At 46.6% G+C, this 24,885-nt stretch overlaps 1 protein-coding gene across 8 annotated transcripts in view; it reads left to right on the plus strand.

The window, feature by feature from the left end:
- LOC116436095 (excitatory amino acid transporter 4-like) overlaps positions 1-22,935 on the plus strand; it is a 38,809-nt gene extending 15,874 nt beyond the window's left edge. For 3 of the 8 annotated variants that reach the window (XM_032093007.1, XM_032093008.1, XM_032093009.1), the window contains exons 3-11: positions 8,563-8,820; positions 9,648-9,785; positions 10,598-10,802; positions 11,662-11,704; positions 12,277-12,617; positions 14,802-15,035; positions 16,080-16,274; positions 16,699-16,833; positions 18,276-20,540. In XM_032093007.1, the coding sequence (XP_031948898.1) occupies positions 8,607-8,820; positions 9,648-9,785; positions 10,598-10,802; positions 11,662-11,704; positions 12,277-12,617; positions 14,802-15,035; positions 16,080-16,274; positions 16,699-16,833; positions 18,276-18,474 (1,704 nt within the window). In that variant the 5' untranslated portion in view covers positions 8,563-8,606 and the 3' untranslated portion in view covers positions 18,475-20,540. Of the gene's footprint in view, positions 1-4,424; positions 4,793-8,562; positions 8,821-9,647; positions 9,786-10,597; positions 10,803-11,661; positions 11,705-12,276; positions 12,655-14,801; positions 15,036-16,079; positions 16,275-16,698; positions 16,834-18,275; positions 20,542-20,564; positions 20,595-21,262 lie in introns of those variants that run through there. The other 5 variants (XM_032093012.1, XM_032093013.1, XM_032093011.1 and 2 more) reach the window with 5 other exon arrangements.
- Positions 22,936-24,885: the final 1,950 nt, after the last annotated feature.

A 24,885-nucleotide genomic window follows, 5' to 3' on the forward strand; every position in this document is an offset into this window, starting at 1 on the left:
TTCCAACACCTCTCCTTCTGCAGAGATTTCTCCTTCTTCTCCCACTTAGGGTGCTTCCTTGCTGCTACCTGCAGAGACTTCCCCGACTGAAAATTCTGGTTTTGATGTTGAACATAAAGCAGAGTTTCCTTGGAGACAAGAGAAACAGTGGGCTCCAAGTGCTGATTATTTCACAGTCTGACCAGCTTTCAGCAATGAAAACTAAAAAGGGAGTTGCATTAGCAAAGGGAAGAGGGAGCCTGGAGCAGCCATCATTGAGGGGGACACCTGACATGCTTTTCCAGTGTCATCCCTTTAGCAGCATGGCTTGACCGAGTGCCACGTGCCGTGCCTGTGGCAGGGTGTGATGGTACATGCTGTACCAAACACTGCTGTCTTGGGATTATATTGCCTCTCTTCCACCAGCCCCTGGAGGCTGGTAAACCTGGGAGAGGGTTTGCGATGGGCATTCTAATTTGGCTGACTTCTGCAGTCCCAGGAGTAAAACTGGCTAATTAGATTAATCCCTTTTGTGTTCTTCTACACAGACATTAGCAATAGTGGGACAACGGTGTAAAGCAGCCCCATTTCAGTCACTGTTTCCCATCCATTTGTTCTGTGTACTGACAACTGGGCCTGTCCCAGCCAAGAGCCTGAACCCTCTGAAGAATGGAGCTCTCCTCTGCTGTGCTGGCCACGCAGATTTTTGCCTCCCTTGGGGCAGGTTATTTGATCATTGGCTGATATCTCTTGGACACATTAGCAATCAGAAAGCTGCGCCAGCATGCTGTATGAGGGCAGAGGAAGCAGGCATGGGATAACTACTGTGCTCTGCCTCATGAGAGAGCACAGCATAGGGCAAGAAGGCAGACACAGTCTTCATCTGAATTTTTTGTTACTTTTTCCAATCCCACACACCATGGCAAGACCGCTCTGTAATGCCATGTCCTGCCAGTGGTCAGGACCTCCCCCTTTCCCAGAGAAGTATCTCACAGTGGATCCACTTGACTGATGGCTCCTCCTCTACTGAGACATCCCTGGGTTCCTCACAATCTGTCCAACAGCCACAAATGGCACTTGGCTGTTTCAATGAAGCAGCATTTTCTTGTTTGTCTTTCAGTGTGGTGCAGAAGTGCTGTGCAGGGGTCAGAGGGTGAGAAGAGTGGAGAACCGACCATGTCCCCGTGCTAATTATAAATGTAGATCAGCTCCAGGACATTGCCATGGACAGGATGTGTCAGTGATGTCTGAAGTTCCGTAAAGCTTTGTCTCATATCAGCAGAAGGAAGGTCACAGCATTGCTGAGGTTGGCAGGGACCCCTGAACATCATCTAGTACAATCCCCCTGCCCAAAGCAGAGTCAGCCACAGTTGGTTCCTCAGGACTGTGTCCAGACAGCTTTTGAATATCTCCAAGGATGGAGAACCCCCCGCTAGCCCCTCTGTGCAGCCTGTCCCAGTGTTCAATCTGTCTTGCAGCAACAAAGACTCTGTTTATGCTTAAGAAGAATTTCCTGGTACTTCAATTCATGTCTGCCACCTCTCAGGTGGTCACTGTGCAACACTGAGAAAGGTCTGGCACTGAATTCTTCGCACCCTCCCTACAGGTGTACATTGATGAGACCCACCCCCCTTCTCTCCTCCAGGCTGAGCAGTCCCAGATTTCCCAGTCTTTCCTCATGGGAGATGCCCCAGTCCCTCCACCATCTCTGCAGTCCTTCAGTGGACTCTCTTCAGTGTATCCGTACTGGGAAGCCCAGATCTGGACACAGCACACCAGCTGCGGCCTCACCAGTGCTGAGTCAGAGGGGCGGGATCACCTCTCTCGACCTGCTGGCACAAGCACAGCAGAGTTTCTGGACTCTACTGCTGGTCCCACCTGGGATGTCCCGGGAGTTCTGTGGTCCCAGGGGTGATGTACCAGATGCAGGCCCTAAGAAACTGTTATTAGGGGTTTCATATTGAGTTTTGTCTGGACCATGTAAAGTAGTCAGATACATTTCCTCTTCATCCACCAGAGCCTTATTCTGACCATTACCTGGACAAAGCCAGGCCAGAGCTCTCTGCAGCTTACCCCCGTGCTCAGAACACTCGCTGCTCTGTGACCTCAGAGCTGCTGCATGTCTCTGGAATGAGGGCAGAGCTGCACATAGGCATGAAGTAGATTTATTTCCCTAGGTGTATTTTCCCTTCTTGTTACAAAGGGGTGTTAAGGCATGAGAAGCTCACGCGAAACAGAGTTGTCCCCTTCAGTTCCAGTCAAACAGCTTCTCTGCAGGCAGCAGAACTGTCTATTCTCCCTGGCAGAAACTCAGTGCATCACTGCTACACAGAACTAATCTCCTCTGGCCAGCACCACTGCCCTGACCTCTTTTGAGATGTTTTCCATGTGGAACTGTGCCCTCTCTGCAGATCTACAAGCTGTGTAGATGTGCATATGCAGATGCAACCTATCTCCTCCAGCTCCCCCCAGATCCTGCTGCCAGGTGCAGCCCTACTGCCGCAGCATTGGGCTCTGCTCTTGCCAACACTGGCACCACTCCTGTGGGGCTCTGCAGGGCTACCCCAGCACCATGGAACACGTAGACTGAGAGTCTACCTGCCTGCCCAGTGGACAGACTGGATTCGTGACCTGTGCACTTCTGAGGAAAGTCTGCCCTTCACCTCTGCTGATAGCCTGACACATGCATGCCTCAGGAGGAGCTTGCTTGTGGGCTCCCATGGATGCAAACTGTCTTAATATAGACAGTACAAAACTTTGCAGCACATGAAAAAAACTTTTAAATACTTAACAGCCTACCTCTTGATGTTTGAATAACTGAGTGCAGGAACATTTCAGTGATGACAGCTTTATAACAGTCAAACTTGGCTGGGTTTTTTCTGAAGCTGAGCCTGCACAACAAAGAAAGTAAGTCATTGAAGACTTTCACACAACTTTCCTAGAGTCTGAGTTAAATGCAAAATTTCTTCAGCAAGCAACTTGAAATTTGAAATTTCTTTTTTTTCTGTTGTTGTGATGTAGTAATATTGAAGATGTGCATATGGGTTTCCAAATATTAAAAATCTCAACAGTTTCAAGCATTTAATGTTGCAACGTGAAAGCTGTATCATTCCCACAAGTGCAATTCGTGTCTTGGCACTTTCACTTTATCACAAGACAAAGTCTGAGATTACTCTCACCCTAAATTCTGAACACAGCACTGTACCAACCACTAGGAGGAAAATTAACTCTGTCCCAGCTGCCACTTATCCTCTCAGGGATGGAATATGCTCTGTATTTTCTTCTTTGTCCCCTAATGTCTCCCAAATAATTCCTAGTACTTTTTTCTGTCAGTCTGTGGTCTTTCCAGCTTCTTTGTGAGTCACTGGAATCAAGAGTTTTTCTTTCTGTGTTTAGTGCTTTTCATTTATGTATAGAGCAGATGATTCTTCCTGCCACTTGTGAGCAGATGGACAGCTCAGCCCTCGCACACTTTCTTTTTGGACCTCACAACTGAAATCTCTTTTGGCAGCCTGTCACCACAAGTGATGATGAAAAGGGGATCTCCCCTTTCATTCCCTTTCATATCCATTGCTTTAAAAACCTTTCATACATGATCGTTGACAGAAGTTTTTTAAAAACCCTGACTAATCTGACACTGAGGCCCTATCCTTATTGATGTGGGTTTTCCTTCAACTAGATGCATTTGAAGATTGCTTTTTACTTCTCCTGCTCTCCCTACTTCTCCATTTAAACAAGCTGGTCTTTTCTCTGGGAGAGGGGCATGGACAAAGATGTGAGAGGCTGTGTGTCTTTACAGAGGCTGTAGTCAAAGATTACATTCAAGATACTATTTCAGGAAGTTTTTCTGCTGTGTACAATATTTTACTCTCAGATTCTAACCTTTTGTAGAACTTTGTGGGGCCAAAATTATACAATTTGTGAGAAGGGGAAGCAAACCTGCCCCGATGCTCCCACATTTGGCTCTCCAGCACTGTAAGTGTGCCACGGCTATCTCCAACCTCCCTTCAACCAGAATGTTAATATCTTCTGTCTTTAAAACGTGCTCATGGGAAGATGCTGCACATTGGGTGGTGCCAGCTTGTCTGATGTTGGCTGCTTTAGCACAGACAAAAGATAAAGAGGACAAATGTTCTTTAATGTCCGGTTCAAGTTGGAACAGATGCATCTCAGTTGATTTGGAGATTCCCTGTTTTCTAGCTCTTTATAAGTCCTTAAGCTCTATTGCACTCCTCCCCTCATGTTGGAAATCTCCTTGAATAGATGGGGAGATAACCATGGAAAAATCTGCAAAGAGCAGGACAAAATGTAGTGCAGAAGTCTTCCTTCCCCATTTTTCTCTTTCACCAGCATCTGACTGATACCCCTAAAATAGCCAAAATTCCTCTATGTGAAACTTCACTGCCAGGAACTAGGCATTAGTTTTGCAACACTGAACTTTCTTGCAAAATATCTTGTGCTCCCTGCTCAAGCCTTGAAGCTACCTCCAAAAATGCTCTCAAATATCTCAGTGTTTCTGGCAGAGTGGAGACTGGTGAAGCAGCCATGGATAGAAGAACCTTCACTGAGAGATCAAAGCCATCTTCTTCCTCACAAAAAGGAAAATCCAAGCCATTGACAAGAGAATTTTGGTGATTTACTGCAGCAGTCTGAGAACTTCCAGCTGATGCAAGAGAGAATATGTACACAATTCCAGACCAGCGACGCAGAGAGAATGTGCTGTGGAGGGGGCTGCTCTATTGCAAAATATGCAGATAGAAAAAGGGAGCAAGCCAGCAAGAGGGTGGGGACATCAAAGGAGCAAGATCTGCTGGTGAGTTCCTTCTGTGCAATAACTTTTGCTCTAAGAAGGTAGCTGAACACATGGTGCAACATGGGATCTAATGATTAATCCTGTATTTTCCCATATCAAGATAGAAATTTCACTTTCTTCGGACAAAAATACATTTTCCAGTGCACGTAGATGGGGAGACATCTAGAGAAAAGATTGGGTGAGTCCCTTTATATCTGTGGGTTCTGCTCTTACCTTCCCTGTACAGGAATTTCTGCCATTGCTGTGGTATGGTCCAGCTCTAAGAAAGGCAAGGTTTGGAGGAGGGGGAGCCCACATTTCCCTACTCAACATGGGTCTCCTCAGGTCACCAGAGCAAATGAGAAGTCTGGTTTGTGTGTAGAAAGTCTGTCATGGCTGATTTCAGAGCCATCAATGTGACTTTTCTCTTCACTGAACAGTTTGGAGCTTTCCACATCAAAGTAAGGCAGCACTTCACATTACCAATGTGTGCTGGATCGTTTGATGAAGAGTGAGTGGTTTGGGAGTAAGAAAAAGAGTGTCTGGAGTTTGAAACTTTCTCTGATGGTTCTCCTTTTGGAAGTGATTGCCTCAGGTGGTAATCTGTTCTACTGTAGGAAGCCTCATGGCATCCCTGCTGACTTGGAAGCAAGCCAATGCTATTCTAATCCACAAGAAAGGTGTGAGGGAAGACACAAAGAACTACAGATCTGTGAGTCTAATGTCAGTTTCTAGAAAAATTATGGAGAAGGTCCTACGGAATACTACTGAAAAGCATTTGAAGAATAATGCAGTCTTCAACACGGGTTCACAGAGGAAAAATCCTCTTTAACCAGTTTGATTTCCTTCTAGGTTGAGGTCACATCCCAAGCTGACAAAGGGAAGGTGGCGCATCCAGTTTTCCTGGCTTTTAGTGAGGCTTTTGATACTGTCTCTCACAGCATCCTTCTGGACAGCTGTCCAGCTGTGGGAGGGGTGAGCTGATGGTGTGCAGTGTGAAGATCCCGCTGGATGGCAGGGCTTGAATGGTTGTAGTGAGTGGGGCTGTGTCTGGCTGGTGAGCAGTCATTGGTGGTGTCCTTGGGGCTTAACCCTGGCGCCAGTACTGTTCAGTATTTTGATCCATGATCCAGATGCAGGAATTGAATATCCCATTAGCAAGCTTGCTGACAATACCAAATTGAGAGGTGCTGTTGACTTTCTTGAGGAACAAGAGGCCTCAAAGAAGAATTTTGATGGATTGGAGCATTGGGCTATCTCAGGCATGAAATGGAAGTAGTCCAAGTGCTGTTTTCTGCGGCTGGGAGGGAGTAACACTGGATGCAAGTCTAAACTGGGAGAGGAGTGGCTGACAAGCAGAGGGGGACCTGGGGGTGCAGATTGGCAGCGGGCTCAAGAGGAGTGAGCAGTGTGCCCAGGCAGCTGAGAGGGCAAATTGCATGCTGGAGACATCACATATAGCATGACCAGCAGGTCCAGAGAGGGGACTATCCCATAGCAGTCAGCATTGCTGCAGCCTCACATGGGCACTGTGTGCAGGGCTGGGCCCCAACATTGAAGAAGGATGTGAAGGTCCTCAGACATGTCCAGAGGAGGGGAATGGAGGGTGAACCTTCTTGTGAAGAGCTGGAAGGCATGTCCTACAAGGAGCAGCTGAGGACTCTGGGCTTTCCCTTCAGAGAAATGGAGGTTGAGAAGCATTGCTTTCTGCAGCTTCCTGAGGAGGGAGTGTGGAGAGGGAGGTGCTGGACTGTTCTCTCTGGGATCCAAGGACAGCACAACTGGGAGTGGTCCAAAGTCGTGCCAGGGGAGGATCAGACTGGACATTAGGAAGCATTTGAATGCCCAAGCAACAGGACAAGGAGTAATGGCCTGAAACGAAACCACAAAACGTTCCACCTCAACGTGAGGTAGCACTTCTTTACATTGAAGGTGGCAGAGGACTGGAACAGCTGCTCAGGCAGGTCATGGAGTCTCCCTCTGGAGACATTCAAACCACCTGGGTGTGTTCCTGTGTCACCTGTTCTGGGTTATTTGTTCAACTCTAAATCTGGAAGGCTATAAATGATACAAGTTTATTGTGGGGCACAAGGGGATTGAATTAAGTTTCTAAACCTACTGTCAGGTTCAGGAGGCACAATCTTAATATACTGAAAGAATCTTGCAATTTCTTTTTCTCATGTGTAGCTGTGAAAAGCAGGACTGGCAGTGAGAAGAAGGAAGACAGGCAAAGTTTTCACACAGTCTGGTGTGTATTGTCTCCATCAGCAGATAAAAGTGGGGTGGTATAGTAAGGAATGGAATGCTTGATCAAGCTGGAATGAATGGATCAAAATCCATGGAATGCTGTTTGCTGATCCAAAAGCTGGGGTGACCACAGCAGCACTGCAAGGTTTCTGCAGCAAATACCCATCATGTTTGCCAGTGGCCTTTGCGCAGCTTAGCTTTGGGAGGGCTTCGGGTGACTTGGCTGGGCCACCTCAGGTGTGTCTCTCCTGTTCTGAACTTCATGAAGGCATTAGCATCTATACAAACATACCTTCTCTCAGAATGGAGGTTTTTCTCCAGCTTCCATGCACGTGACCTTGCAATCTTGTACCACGAAGCAGCTCCTCTTTAAGGCAATGTCTTCAGTTTGTGATAGGCATTTATCTGGGTCCAGATGGAAGATACTAGGTGTGTAATTTATAGAGAATATAGTCTCATTTGTGAGGGTTTCTTTGATTTAAATTTAGGATTACAAATGGACTAGCTCTTAATTTGACTTGCAACACCAAAGAAGGTCTTCCAGCACTTGCTGATGTGCTAAGGTGACTTTTTTCTTCTTTGGTTTCATTTAGGATTGTACTATCTTTGCAAACTCTTGGGAACAAGAATCATTTTCAGACCTTCCTTCTGTCAAGGCACAGCAACAGAAGGAAAATGGCACCTGCATAGTCAGGCAATAATCTTCCTCATTATGAGAACTGTTGGGTGGCTGGTGCCTTCTAGCACTCTAGAGACTGGTTTGCCTGTGTAGCTCCCTTGTTCTTTTTTTCTGAGGAATATGGAAATAACAGTAAAAAAGTACAGTAGACTGTCCAGGTCTTGCAGCCAGTTGGTAATGGAGCAGCATTTGTTCTTTATTTATCTCTTCGGAGTAGGTTTGATTTCAGTCTTATGAACTGAACTTACGAAGGCAGAACATCAGGTTAATCCCGTCAGTGGAGTTTGAAAAGAGATACTACTTGGAACTCCTGTTGTGTTTCAAAGGAAAGTCAGTAAATAAAGTGTTATCCTCAGGCTCCATGGAAAGCAAGGGGGTAATGTTCCTTTCTATAGAAACAGCCAGCGCCACTCACTGTCATGGGGAAAGTTGTTGTGGTAGGGACCTGTCCACCTTGGAGGTATGTCAGAAATGTTGTTTGCTGCTTGGTTTTGTTTGGAAGAGTTTGTATATGGGAAAGGGGTTTATTGCCAGGTGAGAAAAATAAATTCCGTTCCAAAGTGCTCAAACTCCTGAGTGGCTGTGGAGCCCTTTCTGGCTGCCCAGGCCAACATAAGCCACTCCTCAGTGCAGGCTGGGTGCTGTAGAGGCCAGAGCTTCTCTAGAGGCACCAAAGCAGTAGTGACAAGACCCTGGCAGTCCTTTAGATAGCCTTCCCCAAGGTCTGCTCCTTGTAGATGGTCAGAGGAGCTCATTAATCAACTTTAAATAAACCTTCCTAAGCAGGCCCCAGGGAAATGACCTAAAGACAAAGGCAAGATGTGCCACAGCTTATGCTTTCCTGCCTGTTCTTCTCCCTGGCCAGGGTAGGCAGAGCTGTGCCTGGAGGACTGAGCAGCTGTGCTGACCATGAGTGAGCAGAGCCATGTCAACAGCCTGTTCCTCAATGAGGATGCAGCCAAGCGGCTCCACGCCGACAGCCGGGTGCAGCGGTTCCGGCAGGCTGTGCAGAAGCGGGCGGCGCGGGCCAAGAAGCGGATGCACAGCATCACTGCTGAGAGTGCTAAAAGCTTCTTCAGGAGAAATGCCTTTGTCCTCTTCACCATTGCTGCGGTCCTACTAGGTACGGAGCTGGTGGCAACACCAGGCACCATTTATAAATATGGGGAAATGTTTGTTTATTTTACAAAGATTTTATTTTATGGGATGACAGCTCAAAGTGCTGCCACATCATGAGTCCTTTTGTGTGCAAGAACAAGAGGCCCCACAGAGAGTGTGTTTGTGGGAGGGAGTCCTTGTTGATCCTTTCTGGCTGCAGTATAGAAACAGTCTACAACAGAAAGAGTTTGATGGTCCAACTCAACCAATTCTTGTACAAATCATCCCGGTTTCTTCAGAGGCATCTTGTGAGTGCAGCTGTAGGCACAAGGACTTTTCTGATTCCTCCCACAGCTTTAGCCTGACAAGACCAGAACCGCTGCAAATGGCCATGATACAATGCACACCAAATCTGCTTAGCACATAGCAGGTTGTCCCTAGCTTTTGATCCAGGCTATATGTCTCTAACTGGCTGAACTCAGCTTTAAGAGGTGGGTAGACAGAGAATCTGAACTGTGTAGCCACACTTATTTTAGTCTGGGAGATCATATCTCTCATCACAGCATTTTGTATTCATGAGCTTCTTGGGAACAGACTCTAGAAGAGCAACAGACAGGGAACAAGGAGACCTGTGGTTTCGCACAAGGCTCCTGTGCACATAAATATGTCAGAGGGAGAGAGAGCATACAGTAAAAACTGGATCACAGCCTTTTAGAAAATGAGCATTTGTTCCTTTGGGAAGAGGAGGAGCTGGCAGTAGATGAGAAAGAGAAAAGCTGCACTGTAGGACTGAGGGACAGACCACTGGATCACACTGACACACTTCCATTCTCATCCCTTGCTGATCCACAGGGATTATCCTGGCCTTCTCCCTCCGGCCCTACCAGCTGACCTATCGCCAGATCAAGTATTTCTCCTTCCCCGGCGAGCTGCTGATGCGTATGCTGCAGATGCTGGTTCTTCCTCTCATTGTCTCTAGCTTGATTACAGGTGAGAAGTGCTTTCTGCTGCTTTCAGCCAAGACAATGGGCAGCAAAGCTGTTGTTCGGGTACCTCTTCGTGACCCAGCTGGAGGTGCTTGGATTAGCCTGGCTAGTAGTGACAAACCCAAACCTACAGCCATAGTGAACATGATCCACACTGAGACCCCTGCTGGCTCAGTAGTGGCACAGAGAAGCAGAAGACCTTGTGCTTTCTCAGAAGACCAGGGAGAACACAATGCTGTGGTTCCAATGCCCAGCACTTCAGCATTAACAAGGATTTAATCCTACATAACCTCAAATGCCTCCAAGTTTGTTCCCCAAATCAACTTCAGGTTTCCTCCAGCCTAGAGAAGGTTAATTTATGTCAGTCCAAAAGGGTTGAAGTTGATCACCGGCTAGAGGGCTTGTTTCACCCAGATCCTCAAGGAAGACATGACAGACAGCCAAGCTTTCAGACAGCAGAAGGGACTGCAAGGTGTTCCACCTGCGGAAACATCCCACCATTAGGGACTGAAAGGCCCAATGTACTAGGAGAGGATTATTTCCCTTCTGAGAGGTTTAAGAGAAAATTGCTACATTTCTAAATGCGGCCTAAGATCCACCAATGCTATGCTTCTTCATGACCACAAGCCACATTCTTCCATATCAACATCATCCTGGAACTCCAAATTCTGTCCCTTGTAGGCTGTGCTTCCTAGAGACCCTAGCTCCCTGTCCAACTCATGCATGTACCTTGCCCCCTTTGAATCTTCCTCAAGCTTTCCCTTTCTCTCTAAGATGATAGGCTTCCTCACCTTGTCTCTCTATGTGACACCCCAGGAATGGCCTCACTGGATAGCAGAGTCTCAGGGAAGATGGGGATGCGGGCTATCATCTACTACATGGTAACCACAATCATAGCTGTCTTCATCGGCATCTTCATGGTGATCATCATACATCCAGGAAAAGGATCTAAGGACAAACTTCACCGGGAAGGCAGAATTGAGCAGGTGCAGACCACAGATGCCTTCATGGATTTGGTGAGGTAGGTGAACAAGATGGTCTCATGTTGAGACCGTATCAATGAGATTACATTCCTCCATGGAGTGTCCTTTTGAAGTATCACAGCTTTAGGCATTTAATCTTAGGGAAAGAGGTTAATGGCTGAGTCTTGGCAAGTCTACTACTTCTAGCCTAGTCTAGTGAACTAGCTTTGTCACTCCGAGACTGAGTGCTTGGCCCAGAGTCCAGCCCTTCTCCAGAGATATTAATGTAAAGGTCAAGGTGTGCTCAACAAAACAAGTAATGAAAACTACCAGTGGCTACCTACCTTTCAGAAATTCACCCAGCAAAGGCTACTCCAAATATCCATCTTCAATGACCAAAGGAAATCAAGGAAGTGGTTCCCAAGGCATTGCCTCTTCTTCCCTTGCTGTGACCTTTCTCAGTGAATTGCAAAGCTGTACCATCTCAAGTGGTATAAAGGCATGTTCGTGAGGTACAGGATAACAGAGAGCTCAAATGACAGCTGTAGAGGTGAGACTGAGAGCAAGGCAGTGTATTAAACAGTTGTAATATATTGTTTCAAGGTTTGGTTGGGTTTGCCGATGGTTTTACAACGTAACTACATACGAGGACGGTATGTGTGTCATCTCTTTCCACACACCTGAATAAACTTCTGGAGTCTGAAAACATGCAGTGGGAGTCTGACAAGATGCAAGAGGTGCTAGGTCCACATCAGTGTATTCCCTTCTTCTGTCAGTCAGATCAAAAAGGGCTTGAGTGGACATTGTGAAAGCTGTGACCTCAGACACTGCCCCAGGACAAAGAAGTTGGCCAGGAAGCCCATGTTTTCTTCCTAGTTCAACAGGACAATAACTCTTTCCATGTTTTATCTACTGCAGGAATATGTTCCCGCCCAACCTGGTAGAAGCCTGCTTCAAACAGGTATGAAATCTCATCTTTGTGCCCTGTGCCCTCGACCGTGGTCCTATCTACTTCTCTGAGGGATGGAATAGTACTTTATTCCCCAGGTCTGACTTCTGCAGGAAGCACTGCAGATGTTAGTCTGTATTATAGCATCCCCCATGCAAGCTTTTCAAACTGTCTGTAGATGGGAGCTTCAACCTCCATCCCATCCCACAGAGGCAGGAAGGGTTTGCACGATCTCAGGTAGCAGGCTTGGCCTGGCAGTGATATGGAGCAGAGTCTCCAAGAAGCTGTCTCTTCTGCAGTGCTAGTGCCCTTAGAAGCAGCACAAAGGGTTCTCAGAGAAGCCAGAATATCTCAGTCCTAGCAACATGAGATGCTTTTGACCTCCCCCTCTATGAACTTTCAGAACTTTCTGATGAAAGCACTACACTGGGGACCTTAAGAACAGGCAAAGCAAGTTTCCCACACAAGTCAACAGCAACTTGCAGTACTGTCTTTTCTTTAAGAAGGGATGTAAGAGCCTAGCATGTGTCCTGAGCAACTGAACTAGGACCTGTAGGTGCATCTGATAATCTGTGTCTTTTCAGTACAAGACGCAGTACAGCACCAGGGTCTTCACCAGAACCATCCTCCACAGCAGCAATGTCACAGCAGGTGTGGCAACCACTCAGATCCCTGTGCCTGAGAATTTCACCAGCATCATGGAGAACGTCACTCATGCCCTGGGAACCATCTCCGAGGTGCTGACCTTTGAAGAAGTCATTCCCATCCCGGGCTCAGCCAATGGGGTGAACGCGCTGGGGCTGGTAGTGTTCTCCATGTGCTTCGGTTTGGTGATCGGCAGCATGAAGCAGAAGGGACGGGCCCTGCGGGAGTTCTTTAACTGCCTCAACGAAGCCATCATGAGGCTGGTGGCCATTATCATCTGGTGAGGAGCACGGCCGGTTGGAGCAGGAGGTCTGCAGGTGCAGTTTCCATTGACATGATGAGGAGTGGGGTAGCTTTAAGGATTTCATGCACAAGACAGGAAAAGCAGATTGGCACAGCTCTACTTTGGCTCCATCAAGCTGGAGGGAAAAGTCTGGATGGGATATTTGTTCACATTTCATTTCCTGTTCTTTTTGTTTTTACCTTAGAAATATCAGGTACACCAGGACTTGCTTTTCTTGAGGTTTCTGGAAACATCCTTGGAAGACCAGAGAGCTGGAGTGGAAGATCTCTTAGCCTTACCAACAGGAGTAGGGTGTGAGGCTTTCTCACCAAAAGCTTTCCTTCCAGCTGTGTTCCAGGAGTCTGACTTAGCTATGAATCCCAGTAACCCCTTGCTACCTTCCTGCTTTCAGGGTGGCAGCGGTATGCAGTAATGCAATAGCTCTGAGAGCTGAGCTGGGTTGAGAGGATCAGCTCAAAGTTACTGCCTTTCAGTTTGAGGTCTCCCAGATCCCGATGCCTCTGGAGCTCAGCTGCTCACTGCTCTCTGTGTAAGGCTGCCTATGACACATGATCCAGACAAACAAGGTATTGCTGAGACAAGTCTAATCTAGAAGGCAGAATTTTACCAAATCTTGTTATTTTAAGCTTTTTACCCAGTTAGGGGTCAAAGTTTTGTCAGGTCCTGCAAAAGAGGACAGATGCAAGTCTGGAAAAATACATGCAAATGTCTGACAGGGAAGAAATCTGTCAGCCCGACACCCTCTCCCATTTTGGATCACTCCAGCTTTCTTTCCTTGGTCTTGTAAGTCATAGTCTTGTATCTCAGAGCAAAATCCTGAGCACAGCAGGACAGGCCTTACAGAAAAAGGCACAAAGGGGAAGAATATCTCTGAGCTCATAGCAGATGTTGGGAAGCCCCACGCCCCTGGGATCTTTTACTCCATGTCTGAACCAGAACTTGGGGCTTTGCTTTCCTAAGAAGAGGTAAGACTTGCCTGAGGGCACAGAAGGGAGAGCATGAGCACAGTGGAACAAGTAGAGCTGCACACTATTCCAGAGACCTTCAACACCCCTCCTTAAACCTCCCTTTAGATGAAGGAAGGCAGGGTGTTTAGTATAGAACACTGGTTACACTTGGGAGACTGCCTGTGCATGCCTTCCTGTAGCCACAATCTGCAGACCATCTCCCAGGAGCTTGTTTTTCCTGGGAAGATCTGGTCACTGGCTGCAGCCAAGGATGTGTTCTAATAGGAAGGTCAGAGGAAATGAAATATTTATTAAATCCTTTCCTGAAACTTTTCCAAACCTCCCAGGCTAAGCTGGAGTTTGGCATGTGGACCTCTGCGCCTTGTGCATGAGTTGCATGTGAGTTCTTGAGCTGCGGAGGCCCAGCCCTGAGAGGTGTGGCCATGGAGCTGGAATTTTCTTTGGTCTGGTTATAATATTAGTGCCCATGATTCTCTCCATATCTGTCTTATGTCTTTTTTGTGGAGTCTCACTGCTGCTTGTCAGCTGCATTGTTATGGAGGGGGGGGGGGGAAAGACACAAGGAATGGAAAAGATAGCAGAGTACCTCAAAATGGGGTTTTAGACAAGCCATGGCTGCTTTTACAGGTGTTGGTGTGCCCAGTCCTTGTTACACCAGATCTGGAATCCCTAGATGTTCATATTCCTTAAATGTGAGCATCTGAAGACAGCAAGGCTGATATCCCAGAGCCTATAGGATGCTCTTGCTTTACTCCCTGATTCCCTGTTTCTCCTGTACTTTCCTGTGCCTCTCAGGGGAAAAAAACCACATTCTCAGCCCAAGCTCTGTTAGGAAAGGAAGGGACTCCGAAGGTTTCTCTACATAACCTTCCTCATCAATTCTACAAGGAGTATTGTAGAAATGTAAAAAACCCAAAAGGAGGAGGAAACCACCAGTGCCCAAGCTGCGTGCACAACAGAGTGCTGTGGTCCCCAGGCGTGCACCAAGAGCTGATTTTTGACCATGGGATGAACAAGTCCCAGCTCTCTCCAGGTTTCTAGAAAAGAAACCAGCAGTATCATCCAGTGATTAGGCTCAATGAGCACTTATGGTATGCTAGCTTATTGAGGATTTATCCAGACAGCATGCATTAAAGCTGGTGTGAAAGTGTGGGAGCCAGTCCTGAACATCGGCCTTGTATTTCTGTCACAGGTATGCTCCAGTTGGGATCATGTTTTTAATTGCGGGCAAAATCCTGGAGATGGATGACCTAGCAGTGATGGGAGGCCAGCTGGGGATGTACACGCTCACTGTCATCGTTGGACTCCTCATTCACGCCCTTTGCATCCTGCCCCTGCTCTACTTCATTGTCACTCACCGAAACCCCTGGGCATTCATTGCAGGGCTCCTGCAGGCTCTCATCACAGCCCTGGGCACCTCCTCCAGGTACGATGGCTGCGTAGGAGTGGGGTTGGGGTTGATGTAGATACCGCACCTCAGCACTTCACTGCTCTCAATGCAGCACTGTGGTCTCACCATTTCTAGCACTTGCGGCTTTTTGCAGTGGACCAGCCAAACTCATTTGGGAGTGGGAAGGTTCCCACTGTCCTGCTCAGGAGCCCTAGTCACATGATCAGCTCTGACCATCACTGAATGGCCCATATTCCTCCTGACCAAACACGAGGGTGATTTTGCATACCACTGAAATGCTGAACTCAGGACAAATATCAAATCCTTCTGAATCACAGCATTATTCCACATGCACATACCTCTCACACACATGTACTTGCACACATTTTCACATCTCTCTCTCCCAGGCACATAGACTATATGCAGCTGTCATTAAACCTCACAGAGACATGGGCAAAGGCATCAACACTGGTATGTTCAATGACTCACACTGCTATGTCACACAGCCAAAGCAAGGGATGGTAGGTAACTGTTGTTTCACTGAGTGCTATGTTTCTTGTTGTATTCGTTTCCTGGCAAGCACATAACAGGCTCTTCCACATACATTCTCATACCAAAACACATAGCATTTTTTTCTGTTCATGTTCTCTTTCAGAAACAGTTCTTTGCTTTCTCTGCCAGATATATTCTCAAACATGTCATTCTTGTCTTATGGACTGAGAGGGGTGAGAAAGGGCTCAAGCTTTTTTAATAGCAGAAAAAGGAGTTCTGGTCTTGAGGGTCTGCCCTGTGTACCCTGAATCCTCCTTCTTTTGGTGTTATACCAGCATCATCAGCCTCAGGGTTATACAGCCCCTGTCCCAACCCCCTGAGGAAAGCCATGTCTGAATGTGCAACTGCAGCGTGCATCATATCTGAGGAAGCCTTGTTTAGACTGTTCTTTCTCCTAGCAGCTTCTGGCCTCTGGCTCACATGGCAGGGTGAAAAAGCAGGTGGGTAAGGTCATAAACCAGGCAGAGGCTTAGTCCTTCTTACAAAGTCAGCACACATGCAATTCATGTGGTTTTGTATTTGTTTCAGCTCAGCAACTCTGCCCATAACCTTCAGGTGCCTGGAAGAAAACAATGGTGTGGACAGGCGCATCACGAGGTTTGTACTGCCTGTGGGAGCCACAATTAACATGGACGGCACTGCTCTGTACGAGGCCCTTGCAGCCATCTTCATTGCACAAGTCAACAACTATGAACTTGACTTTGGGCAAATCATCACAATAAGGTGACTTTTGAAAGAGTTTTGGGACTACAGAAAGGGTTTCAGTTTTGTTGGCTTATCTGAGGTGTGATCAGGTTCCTCTTTTCCTCAGAAGATGCAATTAGTATGCAAAAGTATGGGAAAGAAGGGTTGTACTACAGCTCCAGGTGTCAAAGCACATATGGACACCATGTCTTTGAGGCTCCACTTGAGCCCTTTTGCATGTCCAGGTCTTAGGAAAAGCTGTGGTGCGCGGTCTGTTATGAGGGGGTGTCTGGCAGGGGCAGCCTGGCATTGTGTTGATGTCCCATGTGCCACAATCCTTCTTGGTGACCAGGGCAGAAAGGCTGCCAAGACGATGAGTTTGAGCTACTTCCTGACATTTCTGAAAATGCAACCACCTCTTTTCTTCCCTTTGCTGATAGCTCTGCTTTCCTGTTCCCTCCAGCATCACTGCCACAGCAGCCAGCATCGGAGCCGCAGGTATTCCCCAGGCAGGACTGGTGACAATGGTTATAGTGTTGACATCAGTGGGGCTGCCTACTGAAGATATTACACTGATCATCGCTGTGGACTGGTTTCTGTAAGTTCCTTGCTCAGCAGGCATGCACTGCTGTGCACTCCTGCCAGTGCTTACAGACCTCACCTGTATTCCCAATGTCTCTGCTAAAAGCAGGCGCAGTAGCCTGTACCACTAAGCTTAAAACATGCCTCTATCCATCAGACCTTTGCACAGTAGCCCTCTCTGCCCATGCTGGAGTTTTCGCCATGTGCTTCAGTGACCCAAGGGATCAGAGGTTGCTTGCTGATCAGCCTGGTGACCAAACAGAATGTCCTCCATTTTCTTTATCTTTAAATGAACCCAGAAATTATCTGCAGAGTCATAGGGAAAGGTTGTGCCAATAATAAGCAAATCCACACTACAGAATGATAGTTCTGGGTTACCAAACACTGAAAGAGGGATGAGACTGGGCTGTACAAAGTTGAAGAGTGTTTAGATGGGTGCAGCTACTCAGCCACACTGCTACATTTCAGCTTTCTTTCCTTTTTAAATAAAATCACTTGGGACCAGTGATTTTATAGGAGTGCTCTTAGGAACCAGACTGAAGAATGCATTTGTGCACAGTCCCACCTCTCTGTCTTCTCAAACACCAAAATCCTGACAGATGGATACACTGTCAGTGTTTCCTCTGTTCTTCTGTATCTTGTATTGCTGGTTTGTAGCCAAAGCAACCAAAATCTGCTCCCAGCCATGGCTGACCAGTTGGAAACAGTTTTGCCCAACACCTCCACTTCTCCTGTGGATTGTGCATAAGAACAGCCTTGGCTGGGAAGAGCCCTGCCTCCTAATATGCTAAGTTACTTCTTGTGCTTACTCAAGAGTAGATTATTTCCATCAGATGCTGCTGATTGAAACAGTGGTAACTTCAGTTGTTACCACTGAAGGACCTGATGGGGCGCTGGACTGGTGACAGCTTCAACAGCTCTGACATACTGTTGTAGTTGTGGAGAATATCTCATTGCAAAGGGGCTTTTAGATATGCTGTTTTGCACAAAGAATTGGGTGCCTCGTCTTAGCACATGCCGTTCATGCTGAGGAAATCTGAGTCCACAGCAGCGCTGTCATAGGTTTGCACCAGAATTTCAGCACTCTTTGTAAAACCAAATGCCACTTAAGTGAAACAGATGTGGTGAGGCCATCTGAGTCTGCAGCAAGGCCTTTGGAAAGGACAGTGTCCACATAGAAGCAGAGCAACCTTCCTCTTGATTTGTGTCAAGTCCAAAACTTTTCAGTAAGAAATTGGGAATGCAATAAAACAGGAATGAATGTGAAGCTTGAGCTCAAGGATGTCAGTCAAGGAAGGCTCTCGGGAGTCATTTTCCTGTCAATGTTGAAGTTGAGTTGAGTGTTGAGTGACTCTTAGAAAGTGGGAAAAGTTTCACTGAAGATGTTTCTTGAAATAATCTTCACCCCCTTAGCTGCTACTATGAAACTGTATTTTGTTTTTCTCTCTGATTTTTCAGGGACCGCCTTAGAACAACTACCAATGTCCTGGGGGATTCTCTGGGGGCTGGCATTGTGGAGCATCTCTCCCGGCATGAGCTGGATGCGCAAGACTGCGAACTTGGTAATTCTGGGATAGAGGAGAAACAACAGCTCTCTCACCTCGTTTGCCCACAGAATCACACCCACAGGCACTCCAGAAGGGAGACAGCACTGTGAAATCGGGCAGCAGATCAGAGATTAATGCTGTAAAAAGCCAAAACTTGAAACAGAAGTCCAGAGTGGAGGACAAAGACCCACTGTGCAAGACACTCACTTTTCTATTGCCTCTGCCATATGCAGTCTTCCCTAATCCTGTTTTTCCCTCATTTCTCTCTGACTGGCATTAAAGAGGACAAAATTAAACTGCAAAGAAAGCCTGATTTAGTCATTTTTATGAGGCCCAATAGTTAGACACTGAGTAAAGAAGACTCAGTGAAGGAGCTGGACTAGGAGCTCCTTTATTTCTGAAGTAGCCAGGTGAGTCGGGAACACCACCATCTGTGGACTGGTACCAAAATGTTGCCATAACTCTGTCCTGCAAGATGCAGCTGCAAAGTCTTCACTTGGTTAGTACCTTCACCCAAACAAGCTTTTAGCATTGACCTCCTTGCTCACAGTCCTGGTGTTTGCACAGATATGCACTTGATGCTTCATGAGAGCTCCTCTGGCAACCGGTCTGGCTGCAGATACTAGAGTCACCCACCTCCTGAAGGAATGTGGGATCATACAACAGGGACAGATGGCTGGTAGCACCAATAGGGGTCAATAGGCTTCTCATTAGTGGAAAATCCTAAAGGATTGTCAAAGAAGCAAACAGCTAAAAAAATTATTATATCCATTATTTGGTCTTGAAACAGCTCTTTCCTCCACCAAGTTCTGCCAAAACCCAGTTAACTTCATTTCTCTTTAGCAAGCTCTTCTCCTCCTGCTGAAACCAGGAGGGGAAACACAAAGTTTAGAACAATTTGCCCACATGAGCAGCCAAGTGGTACATACATGCCAGGAATGACTCCCTGCCATGCCAGATTTGCTCAGGAAACAGTTTCACTCCTCATCACAAGATTCCGAAGAAAATGGTTCCTGTGCTCATCTGTGCCTATTTTCAGAAGTGACTTCCCCTCAGTCACATTGCTCTAGAATGTGCTTTCAAATACCTCTGTCTTTCTACAGCTCCTTATCTTTTATAGGCAGAGCCAAACCTCTTCTTAGCGCTTGCACAAGTTTGCCAGACCCCAAAGTTAAAAATTCAGGATATATTTTTCAGTTCCTACCAAATGGAATTCAGCTTCTGTTTAACGCACTTGGACATAAGCCCAAATTACATCCATAACATCTCAGAGGCTAAAGATAGAAGTAGGGACATGCTTCATCCATGCTCTCTCCCCCGTCCTTGGCATGGCCAGGAATACAGGTGGTATCTCTCACACCAGTGAACAGGACTACTAGGATTTGCTCCATAACATCCAGGTCCATGAACATCCAGAAAATGAATGTCCATACTCAGCCAGGAAGATGTTAATGATCCACAGTGTTGGGGCTGCTGCAGTGTAGCTGTCCTGCTTTTGACAATGGCTAAGAGCAGGAACAGCAGTGAGCAGCCTCCTGCTCCACCAAGGAACTATCTAAACTGGGCAGCTTTCACTTGAGGTCTGCTCATTATTCACAACCCACTATGTCACTGACACCGCTCTATCCTGGCTTTACACACTGATGTTTTTCATCCCTAGCCACAGCCATACACTCAGAGGTGCACATGATGGAAAGAAGACCTCAGAAGCATTGCTGGAGCTGACTTTGCCAATCACAACTTCACACCATGCTGCCCTCCCCAGCACTAACAAAGCTTCCTCAAACACATTTCTTGAGACGTTCAAAGCCAGATCCTGAAGCTCTTTTTAGTTGTTCAGAAACTTCAGGGTTATATATTGATGCTGCCACATTCCACATCTTGTAGGCAGAGTATTCTATTTTTATGGGCTGGACATATTATTGGGAACCTGAGATAAATGCACAAATGCCTCTCTTTCATGTAAGACTGGTAGCAGAACAGGGTAACTAGAAGTGTGTGTTCTGTTTAGCAGTGGCTGGCTCCAGACTGTAAGGCAGCAAGTTGTTTGCTGACTGTGGAAGGCAGGTTGCTTATTTTGACAAGAGATCTACTCTAGCAGGAGGCAAGTGAGCTGGATAACGAATGATTATCCTCCTCTTTGTAGCACTTTTTTTATCATGTTTGAATACTTTATAATGTCTGCTCTTCTCCTTTCTAGACTAAACAGATCCCGTATATACCCTCACAGGTAATAATCATTCATGTTCCTCTCCTCTGGACTTTCTCCTTGCAATTCCACATCTTTCTTGAAGTGGAATGACTAAAATTTGACACAACAATCCAACTGAAGATTTATTATTACTGAGCACTGAGGAAAGAATATTTCCTGTACATTTTTAGACCTTGTACTCATGTTACCATGGTTGTTAGCATGCTGTGCATCGGCTGATCAGGATAACTGTCCCTGACGCATACATACAGCAAACTCAAGTCTGTTCATCTTATCCTAACTCTTAGTGAGGTTAGACTCTTACTTTGATGAGATGGCTCTATCTAAGGACTGGATCTTAATCAAAGAGTTTTAAGATACACTGCATTAGCTTGTATCTACAGTGAGCTAAGACAGCACTAGCTTATCAATAACACCGCTCAGCTGACATGAGTCTAAACCTTCATAAAGAACAGACCTGCTTATAGAACCCAATGAAGTGCTTTATTTTTTAACAACAGCATGATAGCATTGACCCTACTCCAGTGGTAATACACGATAATTCCTACATCATTTTAAGCAGAACTTCTGCCTATCGAGCAATTTCCCAGCCTGTGTTTGTGCAGTTGATTATTATTATTGAAGTATAGTAATTTCAATTTGTCCATATTGAACTGCTTCTTGGTTTTTCTTTTTTTTTTTTCCAGACTACTTGTCCAACTTTTCAAGAAAACATTGAATTCTAATCCTGAAGAGACTTCCTGTATAAAAAGGGCAAACTGAAGGATGAATCAGAAGATTGCTGGATTGGATTCTAGCTCAAATGGGAATTAATTCTGGGAAGTCCTATGGCTTGGGTTACACAGAATGTCATACTAGATGGTCATAAGGGTCCCTTCTGGCTTTATAATATATGCACGTGCTTTCTGGCTTAGAGATATTGCAAAGGGTCTTTCCAGCCCAATCATTTCTAAAAGCTATCTGGAAGGATCCTAATGATACTTTTATTAAAGTCAGCAGGAGTCTAACTTGTTTTCAGTTGCTGTTAGCAGACATGTCCACATATCACAAAAGGGACTCTTTATATCCCATTGCATCCACGTGTTTGCAGATGTTCCCACAAAGCAGTACACACCCAGCCTTGCCATTTGTGATTTCCTGCTTTCCACACAAGATTAACAGAGCACAAACAAGTAGAGGCCTCATTTTCCAACAATGCAAACCAGTCTTCCTTTGGGAATTTCAGAATTCACTTGATAGCTTTTAGCTCTGATGTTTACTCATATCGTTAACCAGATTATGATTGGGATTATCTGTTTACAGTACCTGAACATCAAAGTATTGTCAGAAATTTGCATATACTTACATATATATATATGCCCATATATATGAAAGGAGTGCATGTGTGCAAGCATATGTATACACAGTCAAATTTTTTGTTACTAATCCAAGAAGGAAAGCCAATATTACAGTCTCACTGTGTATAAAGCTGCATATTTCATTTCGATGCCCACCTTGATTTACTCATTTAACCCCATCCTTAAAACAAAAAACTGAGGCTGTTCTACTCCATTCCAGAAATGAGTCTTCCAAAGACAGATTTCCCAGAAAGGAGCTCAATGCATGCCAATTTTGACTTGTACCTGCTGGTGATGAAATGAGAACTTCTCAATGTATAGAGAAAATTCTCCACTGTCCTTGTCTGTACACATCCCAAAGACCCCCATCCCCACTGCATCTGTCTGCAAGGGGCAAGCTTTCAGAGCTCAGTCAAGAATACTAAAGTGTTTGTACTCCTTCCAAATCCAGTGCTGACCTTGTGCTAACTCAGCCTTCAAAACAGGATAACTGAAAGGGATTTTAAAATTTTTCCATTGTCTTTTAAAATTACCAGATATTTGGGAGCTTATGCAGTCTTTACTGGAGTCCTGCTGCTTCTACTTGCAGAAACTTTCTAAGTTTCTCCTATTTGCAAACAGATCTCTTCCTAATGATTACAAAGGGGATGAAACAGAGAGCTATCTCTATGCATAAATACACAAGGAGTTCTTGGATTAGGACACATCTCTTCAATACTAATTTGGAGAGGGAAAAATCTGGGAAGAATATGGGTTTTCAGTTAGGCCACATGTCACTTCATGTACGTGATACATGCACATTGTTCGAGGAGTCAGAGCTGCCCATGAAAACTGACCTGAAATTGTATGTCCTCCTGCTCTGCCCAAACAAGAACTGGAAATCAGTACTGTACAGCGTGTTCATGGCATTTGGGCAATTTGACTCTGTTAATTCCTGATGGCTTTTTCTTCATGCTGTGATTTTCAGTGTTAATACAGATAGTTTCCATATTTGAAAAATAAAGGGAATTTTTTCCACAATATTTTTCCATTATGTTTTTTCTATTATTTTTCCTCAGGACTGTGACCTTCCAAAGTCAGAGACGTTACTTTGCGCATGATGTATCATACTTTCTTATCTCCGTGTGCCTACCTCATGGGTCAAATACTAATCTCAGATTTTGACAAGGCCTTTCCCTAAAGCTTCTTCTTTGATGCCATCTTTGGCATATGTCCATAAACTGACAAAGCTACATGAGGTTTGCTTCATCTGCAGCAGACAGCACATAGGCACATACTTCCATCTGGAAAGTCCACCCCCAAAAAAGGTTATGTGGAAAAGGTCTGAGGCTTAAACAATAATGGATTTCCATTACTTGCTAAAATATTGCATTAATGGCATGGCATCTGCACAAAGTGAAAGCTGTTTGTTCTCCCCTTGATATCCCTTTTGCTTGTCTTCTGTACCCTAAGGGACAAGAATCAAGCTAAATAAGAGGGCTGCTGGGGAAAGGGTTTCCCCAGTCCCACAGCGCCCAAGAAAGGCAACAGCACAGACTCAGAATTCAGACCATAAGACAACAGCAGGTGATGAGCAGGTCTGAGGTGTGGGTCCCAAGGGAGGCTGCCCAGGGCCATTAAGGCTGAATAGTCCACTTGGGGTGCATCTGCAATCTGGTCCACCCCTCCTGTCCTCCCAGCCATGCAGACTCCTGTGTGGTACCACCAGCTTGGCTCAGGGGTCTCTGGAGATCCCCAGTCAAACCCATCTGCTCAGAGCAGGAGCAACTAGCGCAGGCCACTCAGGACTTTGGTTGGATTTTGAACATCTCCAAGGATGCAGGTTCCACACACTGTTCCAGCACTCCATCTTCCCCATCGTAAAAATGCTTTTCTTTGTTTAAATAGAATTTCTTGTCTTTCGACTTGTGCCCGTTGCCTATTGTCTTTTCACCAAATACCACTGAGACAAGTCTCAAGGCTCCCTTGAATCTTCAAATTTAATTTAATCTTTCAACAGGATGGAAAGATGGGCTGACAGGAACATCATGAAGTTCAACGAGAAGAAATGCAATGTCCTGAACCTGGGGAGGAATAACCTCATGCACCAGGACACAGCGGGGGCCAACCTGCTGAAGAGCAGCTCTGTGGAGAAGGACCTGAGGGCTCTGCCGGACCCTGAGTTGACCCCGAGCCACTGCTGTGCCGCTGCCTGTCCTGGCCTGATGAGGTTCAGGGACGGGATCCTCCCCTCAGCACTGCCGAGGCCATGGCCGGGGTGCTGTGTCCAGCTGTGAGCTCCCCACTACGAGAGCCACGGACATACCATGGAAAGTGCAGCGAAGAACTGCAGAGACGATGGAGGGACTGAGGCATCTGCCCTGAGAAAAGGCTGGCGGAGCCGGCACTGCTGCCCGCTGAAGGGAAGGCTCGAGGGTGTCGTAAATGTAGAGCAATACCTACCTAGGGGAGGTGTGAAGACAGAGCCAGGCTCTTCTCAGTAGTGTCCGGTGACAGGACAAGAGGCAATAGGCACAAAAAGAAACACAGGAGGCTCCCTCGGAACATCAGGAAACACTTTTTTACTGAGAGGCTGTCGGAGCAGTGGCACTGGGTGATCAGAGAGATTATGGAGTCTCCATCCTCAGAGACATTCTGGAGCTGTCTGGGCAGCCGACTGCAGGGAACCAAGGAGGAAAAGGAAGGCTGGGCAGTGGCCAAAGCCACACTCACGCCGGCCGCGTTCCTCCCTCTGGCACCCGCCCAGCCGGGGCCGGGACCGGGGCTGGGACCGGGGCCGGGACCGGGGCCGGGGCCGGGGCTCGAACCCGCAGGCACAGGCAGGCTCGGACGTGCGCGCCGCCACGCGCCGCCGTGCGGGCGGGGCCGGCGTTGTCGGGAGGGCGGAAGTGCCGCGCGCGCCGGCAGCATGGCGGCCGCGCGCTGGTGGCGGCTGTGCGGGCGCTGGCGGCCTGCGGTCCCCGGTCCCGCCC

This window comes from Corvus moneduloides, chromosome 28, assembly GCF_009650955.1.
Source record: "Corvus moneduloides isolate bCorMon1 chromosome 28, bCorMon1.pri, whole genome shotgun sequence".
NCBI classification, from domain to species: domain Eukaryota; kingdom Metazoa; phylum Chordata; class Aves; order Passeriformes; family Corvidae; genus Corvus; species Corvus moneduloides.